The sequence below is a fragment of the Petromyzon marinus genome, chromosome 3 (genome assembly GCF_048934315.1).
Source record: "Petromyzon marinus isolate PM22_M1 ecotype Great Lakes invasive population chromosome 3, UKy_Petmar_22M1.pri1.0, whole genome shotgun sequence".
Taxonomy (NCBI): domain Eukaryota; kingdom Metazoa; phylum Chordata; class Hyperoartia; order Petromyzontiformes; family Petromyzontidae; genus Petromyzon; species Petromyzon marinus.
Window position 1 is genome coordinate 16746524 of NC_133669.1, and position 13105 is coordinate 16759628.

Below are 13105 nucleotides of genomic sequence, written 5' to 3' on the forward strand. Positions count from 1 at the left end.
ATTTCTCAACCCCCCCCCCCCCACTCGTCACACATCGTCATAAATGTCTGACCCCCCCCCCCCCCCCCAGGTGCGTGACGTCATTTATGGACGGCCCCTAAATAGTGGCATACGGTGTCATTCGCAGTCATGTGTACATTTGGCATGCAGTTACATTTAAAAAACAAGCTGACAAGTCTAGTACACACTTCCACGTGGGTGTTCTATTGCCCCAATGAATGCAAACAAATGGGTGGTGGTGAGCTGCAAAGTGTTGCAGGGATCGATTGGTTGCTTTACGGTATTGTCGTTGTTTTTCTTCAGAAAACATTAAGTCTCCTTTATATAAACGGTCATAAAATGTCTCGGGTATAACAATGAGTAGTCGATCAGCTCCCTTAAAAACACACACGCACACACACTACATGTGCAATAGCAGCAGCACTTATTGTTCCGCGCAAATATTAAACTCATCCGAATTTAAATCACTGAAATAACAGCGCACATGAACACGGCTACACGACTGCACAGGGTGGGCATGAAGAAGACGCGACTGGCACGTGGATCAGGGCTTCACGCAGGACCGCGAGGGACGGCGTCACCGTGGGGAGGCCTTCATCCAGCAGTGGATATACCATGTCTGACGCAAATTCTATATACACTAATTCAAGGCCGTAACCATGGAGTCAAGATTGGGGAGGACCAAATCTCCCAGGGGATCTGGGAGTCCCCCCCCCCCCCCCAGAAAAAAATCTAAATTTGAAAACTAATTTCCTGCCTAAAATATAAAAAAATTCACTAACACATGGGATGGACTTTTGTTCACAATAATGTCTACTAGTGTATTATATTACATTGCTCTGTTTTTTTCTTTTTTTACCTTTTCTTGTCTCCTTGTATATAATGGCAAAGATTAGGGATTAATAAAGGACTTTACAGCCACAATATAAATCTATGCATTGTTATATGAAGACAAGTCCAGATATTGTGGCCAAGGTTTAGCAAATAGTTTTTTTATTTGCATAGCATAGCAATTATTATTTTTAAATATTTTCATAGCAATATATTGGGGGGGATATTTTGAGCATATTTGAATATTGGGGGATGTGTGTTCCCCAATTTCTTATAATTACGTCCTTGCATTAATTTATCTCATTAAGATGACCCGAAAATAAAGTTATTATTCGTGTATCACAACATGTGCACATCCCTATGTCATTGTCACTGCGGAATGAACATCCGCACGCCTTTCGGGGTCCTGGAGGCTATTTGACCATACTTCACCCCGGTGGTTCAGTGCAGGTTGGTGGGTGAAGGCGGGGCGCATAGACGTGGCAGCATAGCGGAGTTGCAACAATGGATTATTCGCCACTGCCCTCTGCTGACAACCTATATAATGATAATAATAGGGGTTTTCCCCTTTCTGGCAACAAAACAGGTGTTAAGATGTTAAAACACCAAACTGGAACCTTTTACAAGGAATCAGTTTGCATTAACCACAGATACTTGTGGTGAACATGCAAACAAAAAACACGCTCTGACAGAATATGCATTGTTCTTGAAACTGATTGGTCCACAACAGAGACAGTTTTCTTTAGAGCCGAGTCTCAAACGGTGTTAGACCAGAGGACGCCAAAAGGCGAACAGCACAAAGACAATGCACTATCAGAGTAATGAGAGCTCGGGGTGAGCATCTACATCATGGGCTCTCCTTTGCCAGTACCAAAATATAATAGGGTTTTCCCCTTTTATCTGGCAATAAAACCTATGTAATGTGTGCTGGGCCGTGTAAATTATACTTTTTTAATGTTATATCGAGGGACAGAGAGGCGAAGGAGGCGTATCGTCTGCTTAATTATTTCGTTTGTCATATTTCCCATGACGGGCATGAGTATCGTGTGCTTCTGTACTACACCGAACTAGGACCCGTATCTAACAAAGTAGGAGAGAGTCCTTGCCTCTAAACATCTGGCGGTCCATCAGCATTGTTGGGTTAAGCAAACTTGAATTCAAACTAGATTCGAAGCTTTCGTGGCTGCGGGAATTACTCTTTGGTTCTTTCGGTAAAGTCACGTAGAAAATAAAATCAAATAATAATAGAATACGACGTTTCGATTGCAACACAAGCAACCGTCATCAGGTAAGAATGAATGAGAAAAAACAACATAGTAAAACTTAGAAACACAATGCAACACAACACAGAGAGCCGGACAACACAACAGCAAACACCCCTCCTGGCTGACCACGGTTCCTCCAAAGCAGTGAAGGACAGAATGTATAAAAAAATACAACTTTACTGGAGGAAATGTAATTACACTACAGCATATACAAATGACAAATTAACCGCCATCTCGCGCGCTATAAATACACATCGCCAATTACTGAGGTGAGTAATTTAGCCGCCAGTTCGAAATGACAAGTGTACTACAATGCGGCTACTTATTTCAGTTATATGTTATTTGGATCCTGCCCCAAAATTCCATGGTGGTATTTCGCTGTTGTGCCTGCGGCCTCGGGTAAACTCCGAAGTCCATTTCATCTCGACCCTGGCCGTGGAAATCCCTCAAACTCAACGGAAACGTTGCCCACTCTTTGTTTTCTTTCCTGAGCTGCTACTCTTTTTTTTCTTCCAAGAAACCGTAATACAGTAAAGTGTGCAATTGTTACCAACGTGCCTGCACAAGTATAGTGCCAGCTTCGGCTCGGCACTGTTTGCAACTCCACTGCTGGATGAGAGCCTCCTCCCACGCCTTGTGGGTAAGGCGTTGTGTCACCATAATCACGCATTGTCTCCAACAAAGTAGGGAAATGGGCACATGGATAAGTAACCACTCTGCATACGCCCATTTTAAACCTGGCCATCAGAAAATATATTTTGAAATGTAATTCTCATCAGGCCCCGAGGTGTTGTCTCAAACTCGTATTATTCACCCTATCTCTCTGGCGTCTCCGTTTACGTGCTGCGAAGAAGGCCCACTGCCCAAAATGTCGCCGATTATATTTGTTCTTACGGGCACACAGTGTTGTTTTTCCGTATTTCTGTCGAGGGTTGCGCGTGGGTGGAGGGGGCCCACGGCTGCTGCAGGGAGCCAGGGGAGACCACGGGGCGGCGCCGTGCGCGCGTTCAAGCCTCGCCGTTGTGTTCCAGCGTGGGGCGGGGAGCGGTGGCAAAGTGGTTAGCGCAACTGCGCTACGATCCTGGCGACCCGAACTCGTGTTTCTCGCCAAACTGCCAATATCAGTGGCGAATATATGCACTGTTCCTGGACCTTCCCTAGGGTCAGACTCAGTCTTTAAATAAGTACCTGCTTCGGTGTGTAAATATCAGCACTGGGGAGACAAAGGCGACCGGGCGTGGTGTTGGTCACCCATTCCTTGATGTGCTCCGCCGGCCTTCATGAGTGCTCGCTAACAGCACTTGCCTCCAACAATCTGTTAAGGCTATACGGGGGGTGGGGGGTCTTTGTCTTTGTTTGTGAGTGTACTTGCCATATACGTGTGCGCGTTGGTGAGCGTGTGCGTTTGAAAGTTTGTAAGTGCGTCCGTGCGTGGGTGTAGCGGGTGGCGAGGTGTTGTTGTTAGTGGTGAGCGCACTGCGCCACCAACCCAGGCAACTTGGACTCGATTCGCGTTCACAGCTAACAGTGACATCTGAGCCAATTCTGGGCCTCCCCTAGATCGACTCAGCCTCCAATAAGTACCTGAGTAAACATTCCGCATTGGGGAATGCAACGGGCTCGGTGCTGTCCACACCAAATCCCTCGTCCTTCCTCCCGGCTTCAGTAGGAGCTCGCCAAGATCCCTGGCTCCTAAAAAGTCTCAGGGTTACACAGGACCCTGTTTTCGTCTTGAAATGTCTGCTCGAGTAATAGTATACCGTGGATTAAAAAAAGGTTCTTGTAAACCCATTCCATAAAAAAAGGCCGGTCAGCCGAAATGTCACGATTGTTTCCCCCCTTTCAATGACAATGAAAAAGCGCCTCGGTTTTTTTGTTGTTGTTATTGTTGTTGTTATTGTTGTTGTTGTATGAACCTGCTCTAGGCGTGTGCGTGAGCCCTCGATGAGCGCCTTAGCGCGTTCCGTCGCGACCCCGGCGACCCGAGTTGAGTTCGATTCCCGCAGGTCACCTAAACCGGTCCTTGTGGGCTTCTCCTCGGTCGACTCAGCCTCAATGAGTACAGACGTACAGTACCTGCAGCGATGTGCGAACATTGTCACGGGGGAGACAAAGGCGGCCGGCTGTGGTGCTGGCCACCCACCCCCTCGTGTCCCGGCCTTTGGTGAAAGGCGCTTTATAAATATAAAATAGAATAGGTACTCGCTAACAGCACTTGCCCCCAACAGTCTGTTAAGGCTATCTTTGTCTTGTACGGGAGATAGACAAAGGAATGGAGAGACGAGACGCAGAATAATAAAAAAATACAGAGTCGCAGCAAAGAGTGAGACTGAAAGACAGAGACACGCAGATCGACAACATGGCAAGAGGGACACTGAGTGAATGACACAGGCAGACCCGTAGACGCACGTGTAAGTATGTATACGTGTAATCTACGTTCGTGGAGAGCCGAACAGACAATTTCGGTCGAGGCAGCATCAACCTCGTGCCGTTAGCGAGCGCCTGCCAATGTCGGCACGGCACAAAGATAAGCCGGTTTCACGTGGCTTATAAATCACGCCGGGACACCTTTGTCTCTCCCCAGCGCTGACGTTTAAACACCTCTCACCGGGTAGCCATTTCAGGTTGCGTGGACCTAGGCGAGACCCCCGGGACCCGGTCCGAACATTGGCCACTGTCAAGTGGTCGTCGCGCAATGCGCTAACCGCCGCGCCACCGCTCCCCCCGCACAACACGTGCGCGCGCACGCACGCACGCGCGTTGAGCGATGCCCGCAACACCACGCCGGGCCGCCGCCACTTCCTCGTCACAGGGGGAAGCGGCAAGGAGAAGTCTCTCGCGGCCCCCCCCCCCGCAACATTTATTTCATTTTCACTCAGGCGCCACTGCCTCTCGAGAGAAGGGCGGATACCTCACAGCAACCAGCAGCAGCCGCCGACGACGACGCTTCAGTAGCCGCAGCCGCAGCAGCAGCGGCATAATCGGCACCAGGGGTCTGTGCTGCTGCCTTTGAGGGGCGGAGAAGAACGGGGCGTCCCGGCCAGGTGAGCTGTCTCCAGGTGAGCTGTCTCCAGGTGAAGGGTCTCCAGGTGGGAAGAGAGTGAGGTGGGGGGGGGGAGCTCAGCCAGATGAGGTTACCCTGACCCTGGGGTGAGAATGGATGATGTTTCAAGCCAGGTGATAAATGTAGAGGGGAGATCCAGGCAGGAGGAGATCCCGTCGGCGGTGAGAGGGGGGTTCAGGCAGGTGTGGTGTCTCCAGGTGAAGCAGGACAGTTTCAATCAGGTAAGCTCTCTCTAGGCTAGAACAGAAATGAGTCTCAGCCGAGTGTTACCTAGCCGAGGTGCACTGTTCTCATCAGACCGCATAGTTGTGCGTTGGATCGTCTAATAACTTAGCTGTGGTCAAGATGTAATGTTGGTCCACATGGGTTACAGTCTGTGAGTCTACATCACTGACGAGTTAGCTGGACCTGTTTGATCCTGGAGTTAATGGAACCATTACGACGGTTTATTTTTTTTAATGAAATCACTGCCCTATTAAACATGTGTAAGACTGCGATATCAGGGATGCACATGCACCCCATTAACAAAACTCAGCACAGTCTGCAATAGCACTGCCATAAAGAAGAAACGCATATCCAGTGTACAGTAACAATAGCCCATCTTTATAGCAGAAAGGCCAGAGAAATTGAGTGAATAATAGTTTGGAGCACTGCACCGTACACGATATCAGAATATTTTTTCAGAATGAAAATATTTATACTGGACGAATCCGATGAGCTATAAAGCTATTTTTCAAACGTCCAGAAGGGCGGGTAAGAACGTTACAACAACAAACAATACAACAAACATGACCGTAGTTTAGGGCCCTCATATAAATTAATATTTAGACTGTGGATGAACAGCCCGACATTGACCAACACCCGAAACGTCGCCTATTGTTTTATTTTAAGATTATCGACGAATGTGTTTTTTGTTTGTTATTATATCTTGTTGCAAAATTGCCAACGCAGCAGCAGCCTCGCCAAAGTCCAACATTGGCACGCGAAAAGTGACCCATCATGAGTAGATTCGCTGCCGTGCGGCTTTGTTCAAGTTGCCTTGCTGCATCTGCGGAATCGGTATTTAATTTTCTCGTTATTTTACAGCGCCCCCCCCCCCCCCCCATCATTGCTGTGGCCGTGTAACGCAACCCTGCCCGTGTTTTAATTAGTAACGCGACTGGTAGCAGCGTTAATATATGGCCTGCGAGTGGGGGGGGGGATTATTTAGTCAAATCGATCGGGATCAACGTGGGTCGCGCAACAATGGGCTCGCGCGAAGGGCCTCCGCCCTAAGTCTGCCACGGTGGGTGGATTGCAGCGGCCCTACGAGCGCCCACCTCGCATTGTCACGCCGACTCCACGCCTGTCAACCCATACGGTTTATACCACGTATTCTTGTCCGGGGAAATTGAGTTTCCAATGTTCATACGGCGTACAGCCGTTTCAATACGGGCAATGTATCTCTCGTCTGTGTTTGTGTTTCTCCTTTGTGATGGGACTTTGTATGGATGAACGTTGAGATTAATAAGGGCACGGGGTGACTAATAAGGGGTGTGCGACCTTTGAACGGCGTGGGGGTGGCACGCTTTGTGGTGGCTCTGCCGTGTAGCAGTGAGTACACAGCGTTGACAGAGCAAGCCCGTTCCACTGCTGGATGCGAACCTTGCCACGCCTTGAGGACTATTTGACAATACTTCACTGCGCCGGTAAAGGTATGGGTGGGATGCAGACATCGCGGTGTCTTTGGCTGTCCTGCCCTCTCGCTGCTGCCCACAACGCCGAGATTGTGCCTGTCTTGTGCACACGGTTGTGGTCACGCATCCCAAGCCCTATCCAGGCTCAGCCCCTGCTTAGCTTCACGGCTCTGGCGAGATCCGAGCGGGCGCCTTCTCTGGGTGATTTTGGTCGTCGGCTGGAGTCGCACGGATTCACCGTTCTTAACTAACATCAGCCGCTCATTTATTATTCATTTACGAGCCATTGTCATTTTATTTCATTATTCAATTAAATGTGTGACCCGTTAGAAGCGGGAGGTGAAGGGTAATTCAAACAAACGTGTACGCACAATTTAAAAGGCACACAATTTGGGGTGGGTAAGCAGACGACACAGGGATGGGTTTGTTCCGCGCAGAGAGCGTTAATAAATCGGTATTCCCCATTAAAATCGGACGGGGCGATCGTGAGAAACACGACGACGTAAAATGCAGTGCAGCAAACAAAACGAAAAAAACCCCACGATGTGAAATAAATGCTGTAGAATGGACAATCCCGGGATGGAGCTGCCGTGGTGTTCATGGATCAGAATACAGGACTTGCAATACAGAGGTCATCTGCTCGATTCGATTTCCCGGCGTGGCAGTTTATAAACAATGGACAACATTTCTAGAACCACTTCATCCCCACTCCACTCCCGCCCGCCCGCCTCTGCCCATCCACCCAGCCAGCAGTATAAATGGGCTACACCACAGTTGGGGTAAAGTGTAGGCCGATATACCCCCCCATTCCTCACTGCCAGGACGTCTGACAACCGTGGAAGAGTAGGCCGATATACCCCCCCATTCCTCACTGCCAGGACGAATGACAACCGTGGAAGAGTAGGCCGATATACCCCCCCCCCCCATTCCTCACTGCCAGGACGTCTGACAACCGTGGAAGAGTAGACCGATATACCCCCCCCCCCCCATTCCTCACTGCCAGGACGTCTGACAACCGTGGAAGAGTAGACCGATATACCCCCCATTCCTCACTGGACGGGTCTCTATAGGGGCTACCTGCAGTGGAGGCCTCTTTCGCCAGCAGTGGCATGAAATTGCAAGGTCGCACATAACCTTCTCCTCGTGTGCAAAAACAACATCACAACATTAATTATTATGTTTATATACCCCAGCAGTGGGTTGTGGGGAAAAGAAGGGGCTGTAATAAGTATTTACCGCATTATCACTGGAATATTTTATGCGTCTGTTGCGGCTCCTAACTGTTGACATTCCAAATGAGAAAATCGTTACAGTTGGTAACGCTGCCTGCTACCCTCCCCGGCTCTGTTCTTCCTCCTTCACCTGCGCCCGCTGTGCACCGTTGCAATGTTTATTATTTACACGATTATGTTGTTGGCAATGGACGCCTCGGTCCGACCGGATTTTGAACTGAATGTCCAAATCGAACGCACGATGCATTCCCCTGTAAGTGACAACCCGGCTCTGGGGAGCTATTAGGCCAATCGATTCGCCAATAGCTGGAGGGCAGTCATCGCAGACCTATCACTGCTACGTGTGTGTGTGTGCCAGTGTGTGTGCCAGTGTGTGTGTGCGTGCCAGTGTGTGTGCCAGTGTCTTGTCGTGTGGGCCGCTGACTTTGTGTGCCAGTGTGTGTGTCCAGCTGCATGTGTGTGTGCGTTTGTGTGCCAGTGTATTTGTGTGTACCCAACTGTATTTATGTGCCAGTGTATTTGTGTGCCAGTGTATGTGTGTGTGCCAGTGTATTTGTGTGTGCCAGTGTATGTGTGTGTGCCAGTGTGTGTGTGTGTGCCAGTGTATGTGTGTGTGCCAGTGTATTTGTGTGTGCCAGTGTGTTTGTGTGTGCCAGTGTGTGTGTGCCAGTGTGTGCCAGTGTGTGTGTGTGTGTGTGCCAGTGTGTGTGCCAGTGTGTGTGTGTGTGTGCCAGTGTATTTGTGTGCCAGTGTATGTGTGTGTGCCAGTGTGTGTGCCAGTGTGTGTGTGTGCCAGTGTGTGTGTGTGCCAGTGTATTTGTGTGCCAGTGTGTGTGTGCCAGTGTGTGTGCCAGTGTGTGTGTGTCAGTGTGTGTGTGTGCCAGTGTGTGTGTGTGCCAGTGTGTGTGTGCCAGTGTGTGTGCCAGTGTGTGTGTGTCAGTGTGTGTGTGCCAGTGTGTGTGTGCCAGTGTGTGTGTGTGCCAGTGTATTTGTGTGCCAGTGTGTGTGTCAGTGTGTGTGTGTGCCAGTGTGTGTGTGTGTGCCAGTGTATTTTTGTGTGCCAGTGTGTGTGTGTGTGCCAGTGTGTGTGCCAGTGTGTGTGTGTGCCAGTGTGTGTGTGCCAGTGTGTGCCAGTGTGTGTGTGTGCCAGTGTGTTTGTGTGTGCAGTGTGTGTGTGTGTGTGCCAGTGTGTGTGTGTCAGTGTATTTGTGTGTGCCAGTGTGTGTGTCAGCGTGTGTGCCAGTGTGTGTGTGCCAGTGTATTTATGTGTGCCAGTGTGTGTGTGTGCCAGTGTGTTTGTGCCAGTGTATTTATGTGTGCCAGTGTATTTATGTGTGCCAGTGTGTGTGTGCAGTGTGTGTGTGTGCCAGTGTATTTGTGTGCCAGTGTGTGTGTGTGCCAGTGTGTGTGTGTCAGTGTATTTGTGTGTGCCAGTGTGTGTGTCAGCGTGTGTGCCAGTGTGTGTGTGCCAGTGTATTTATGTGTGCCAGTGCATGCGCCTGGCTGCGGACTGTGCTACGAATCCAGCAACCCAAGTTAAATTCCCGATCACGTTTTAACATCGATGCCGAGAATATTTTAATCCAGTCTTCACAGGGCATCTCCTCTACGAGCTGTGGTTTGTAAACATCAGCACTGGGGAGACAAAGGCGGCGGGGCGTGGTGTCGGCCCACCAAATCCCTTCGTGTGCCGATCCAGTCTTTCGTAGGTGTCTCGCTAACAGCACTTGGCGCACAGAAATCTGTTCAATGCTACATGGAGGATCTTTGTCTGTGCCCGGCTGTGGTGGCAGGTTGTGCCTGTGCACAGAGGGCTCGATTTGGATGAAGAATGGGCTGTGCCCAGTCCTCGCCGCAGCCCGGATTGGACGATGGAGATGGCAAGAAGGACAAGGTACAGATCAAGGCGCCGGGGGGTATCTACGTTCGGGACCCCACGTTACGGCCGCAGGTGCCCTGCAACGCAGCACACGCACAGCACACACTTCACACAGTACACAAAGAGTTCACAGAGGTCATACACTACAAGCAGTTCACACAGTACATATAGTTCACACACATAGTACACACAGTTCACATGGTACACACATTTCACACAGTACACACAGAGTTCACAGAGTGTACACAGTTCATACAATACACACAGTTCACACAGTACACACAATTCACATAATACAACAGCAACAGCACACACTTCATAGAGTACACATAGTTCTGACAGTCCACAAAGTTCACATAGTACAAACGCACAGTACACACTTCACACAATATACATAGTTCACATAGTACTTTACACACAGTTCACATAGTACATGCATACAGGACACAATCAATACACTGCACACACAGCTCATATGGTACACACACACTACAATGTTAATACAATACACATAGTTCACAAAGTGCACACACTACACAGTTCACATAGTACACACAAAGTACATCGTTCACATATTACACACAGTACACACAAAACACTCATTACACTATACACACACACAACTTGCATTACGCACAACACACTCGTTATGCACAGCATACGCACAATCAGCACCTAACACATGCAGCACAAACACACAACGCACGCGCAGCACACTCATTACTAAAGCAACAGACGCAGTACGTACATCACGCTCACTGAACATAGTGCACACAGAACACACGCACTGGACACACGGTGCACACACGTGTGCGTGTGTGTATGTTGAACTTCTTTAGCACCGTACGTAGCCAACCGTACTAATCGGAGGTGCGGGGGTAGGACAAAGAAATTCAACACAAAAAGCAGTTCTAAAAAAAAGTTAGTTTTCAATCGAGCACTAATTGGGCGTACACTGTGCAGTCTCAAATTTAATATGTCAACCCGAGTTTATCGCGACTCAAATGGCCAGAAATATAGTTTGCTAGTTACCTGCTGTCTCTCTAAGACAAGTCAAAATTTATTATTAACCAGGTGAGAGCTCACTGAGAAACTCGGTCGGTTATGCGGGCAGAGAAAAAGGGGGAAATGCAATTACACGCAGAAAACAGGAAACTCAAATGTGACATGTCACAAATAAACCCTTAAGCTACAGTACATCGAGAGTAACTTCCTGCTCAACTGAGAACTGAGCCGGCGCTCAGCTCCTGTTTTACAGCCCCGGTTTATAATTCCACGTTGATATGGCGGGGGTTGAGTCCATTCATTGGACAGCTACTCTAATTTTTTCCCCATATTAGTTGTTTGTTTTATAGACTCCGGAGGAATTATGAGGCTGAATCAACCCCGAAACCCAGTGATTGCGAGCCGATTGCGAGCCGCCCGCTCAGTCGAACAAGCCACCGGACCCCGTTAACTATCAAGAGCACATTCAAACCATCGGTCGCAGACATGGACAATGAACACAGATGCGGTTCAAGAATCCGTACAGCTCAGATGTGGCACAGGGGTGACCAAAAAAGCATTTGCACTGAAAGCGCCCGACCACTGGGTCAGGTTTTATTGAAAAAGGACTTATACCAAGAGGACACACTCGTTCTATTTGAGAGACGTAGCATGATGATGATTATCATCATCCCCCACCTCTCTTTTTCTCCTTTACGTTTGTTCCCCTCGCCTCCCCTTCCCCAAATAAGAATTCTACGCTCTCGCTGCTCGCAGTCCCCTACTACGTGAGTGAGGCAGTTCCCCCCCCAACATTTTCTCCCCATTCCCAGAACCCAGGAGAGCACCGAGTTCGTACTTAGGTCCGCAGAAGTTCTAAATTCCCCCCTCGCCCCCTCCCTCGTTACGGTTCGTGCCTTTTACCAGACTCTTGTCAATTAAAGTAAACAATAAAAAAACACTTAACAAGGAGTTTATTAACAAATAATAATGAAGATTGAAAATATTACTACTTATGAAGATTACTTAATGAGGAGTAACTTCAGGGCTTTTTGAACGCTTCCGTGGGCTGCTTCTACTCAGATCGAAGGGGCTACACCCAGCCCGTGATGATGGGCGCTGCCATGACGCGGTGGTGACACTATCAGAAATATTTGTTCTAATTTATCATTATTACATACTCTTTGGTTCTTATTATCATTGAAAAAAACAATTTATTTTCTAAAAATTTTTTGTTAAACTATTTTTTTCTTTTTTTCTTGGACACGTAACTGTGACACGCTTAGCTAAGTGTGAAGTGGGACCCTAAAAGATGAATTGCGTAACTGCGAATTCGCGCTATGGGGATGGGGGGGGGGTGGTACATTACGCAAGGGACACCGGTACATTACCACATAGGACAACACGTACACAGTCACATCGGCGAATGCTTAAGATACTTCCAAGTATTACACAAGATTTTAAAGAGCTTAGTGTGTCCGTATTTTTTACTTTTTCCACACCGTAGTAGCCAACCGTGTTCTTAGATTGTGATAAAATGCCCAATTGTACCATACCTGTCAACCCCTTATCACTGCCTCCTTTATTACAGACTAATTCAGGGCTTATTGGTCACCCCGTGACCTTATACATCTCAACGTTCATCCTACAAAGTCCCATCACAAGGGAGAAACACAAACAAATAGACGCAAATAAATGTGCCCGTATTGAAACGGCTGGACGCCGTATTGGAACAGAAAAACTCAATTTCCTGTACAATAATACGGGTAAACCGTATGGGTTGACAGGTGTGTTGTATTCATTATACAGCCACGAGAGTAGTAGTTAGTGTGGCCAGAGTCTTTAAAATAACATGTTATATTTAATGTTGTGGCGAGTAGTGCTTTGCGGAGTGTAGTCATCTGCGCTGGGGAAGTGGCACCGAAACACACGCGTGTATTTGTGCTGTCCACTCCGCTCAGGGAGGGCACCACCACAGTGCCCTCCTCCATGCTCACACTCACGCGGAAGTGTCAGAAACACGACGCAGCGACGCAAGGCGCCAACGCCAACCACCGCATGGCGCCGATCTCCACTGCCACTGCAACGTCCCACAGCGGCCGCCCCCTCACCACCACCTCCCATTGTCTCGCGTAACTGCGTCTGCCCAGCCTCTCCTTCCTGGCCCATTCAGG

General features: G+C 48.7%; 1 protein-coding gene across 7 annotated transcripts in view; it reads left to right on the forward strand.

The window, feature by feature from the left end:
• Window positions 1-4848: 4848 nt before the first annotated feature.
• Window positions 4849-13105, forward strand: part of LOC116955526 (tyrosine-protein kinase HCK-like) — a 45268-nt gene continuing 37011 nt past the window's right edge. Inside the window, exons 1-2 of one of the 7 annotated variants that reach the window (XM_032976662.2) lie at window positions 4849-5155; window positions 9862-10019. In XM_032976662.2, coding sequence (XP_032832553.2) covers window positions 9900-10019 — 120 coding nt within the window. In that variant the 5' untranslated portion in view covers window positions 4849-5155; window positions 9862-9899. Of the gene's footprint in view, window positions 5171-5355; window positions 5382-9861; window positions 10020-13105 lie in introns of those variants that run through there. The other 6 variants (XM_032976693.2, XM_032976668.2, XM_032976699.2 and 3 more) reach the window with 6 other exon arrangements.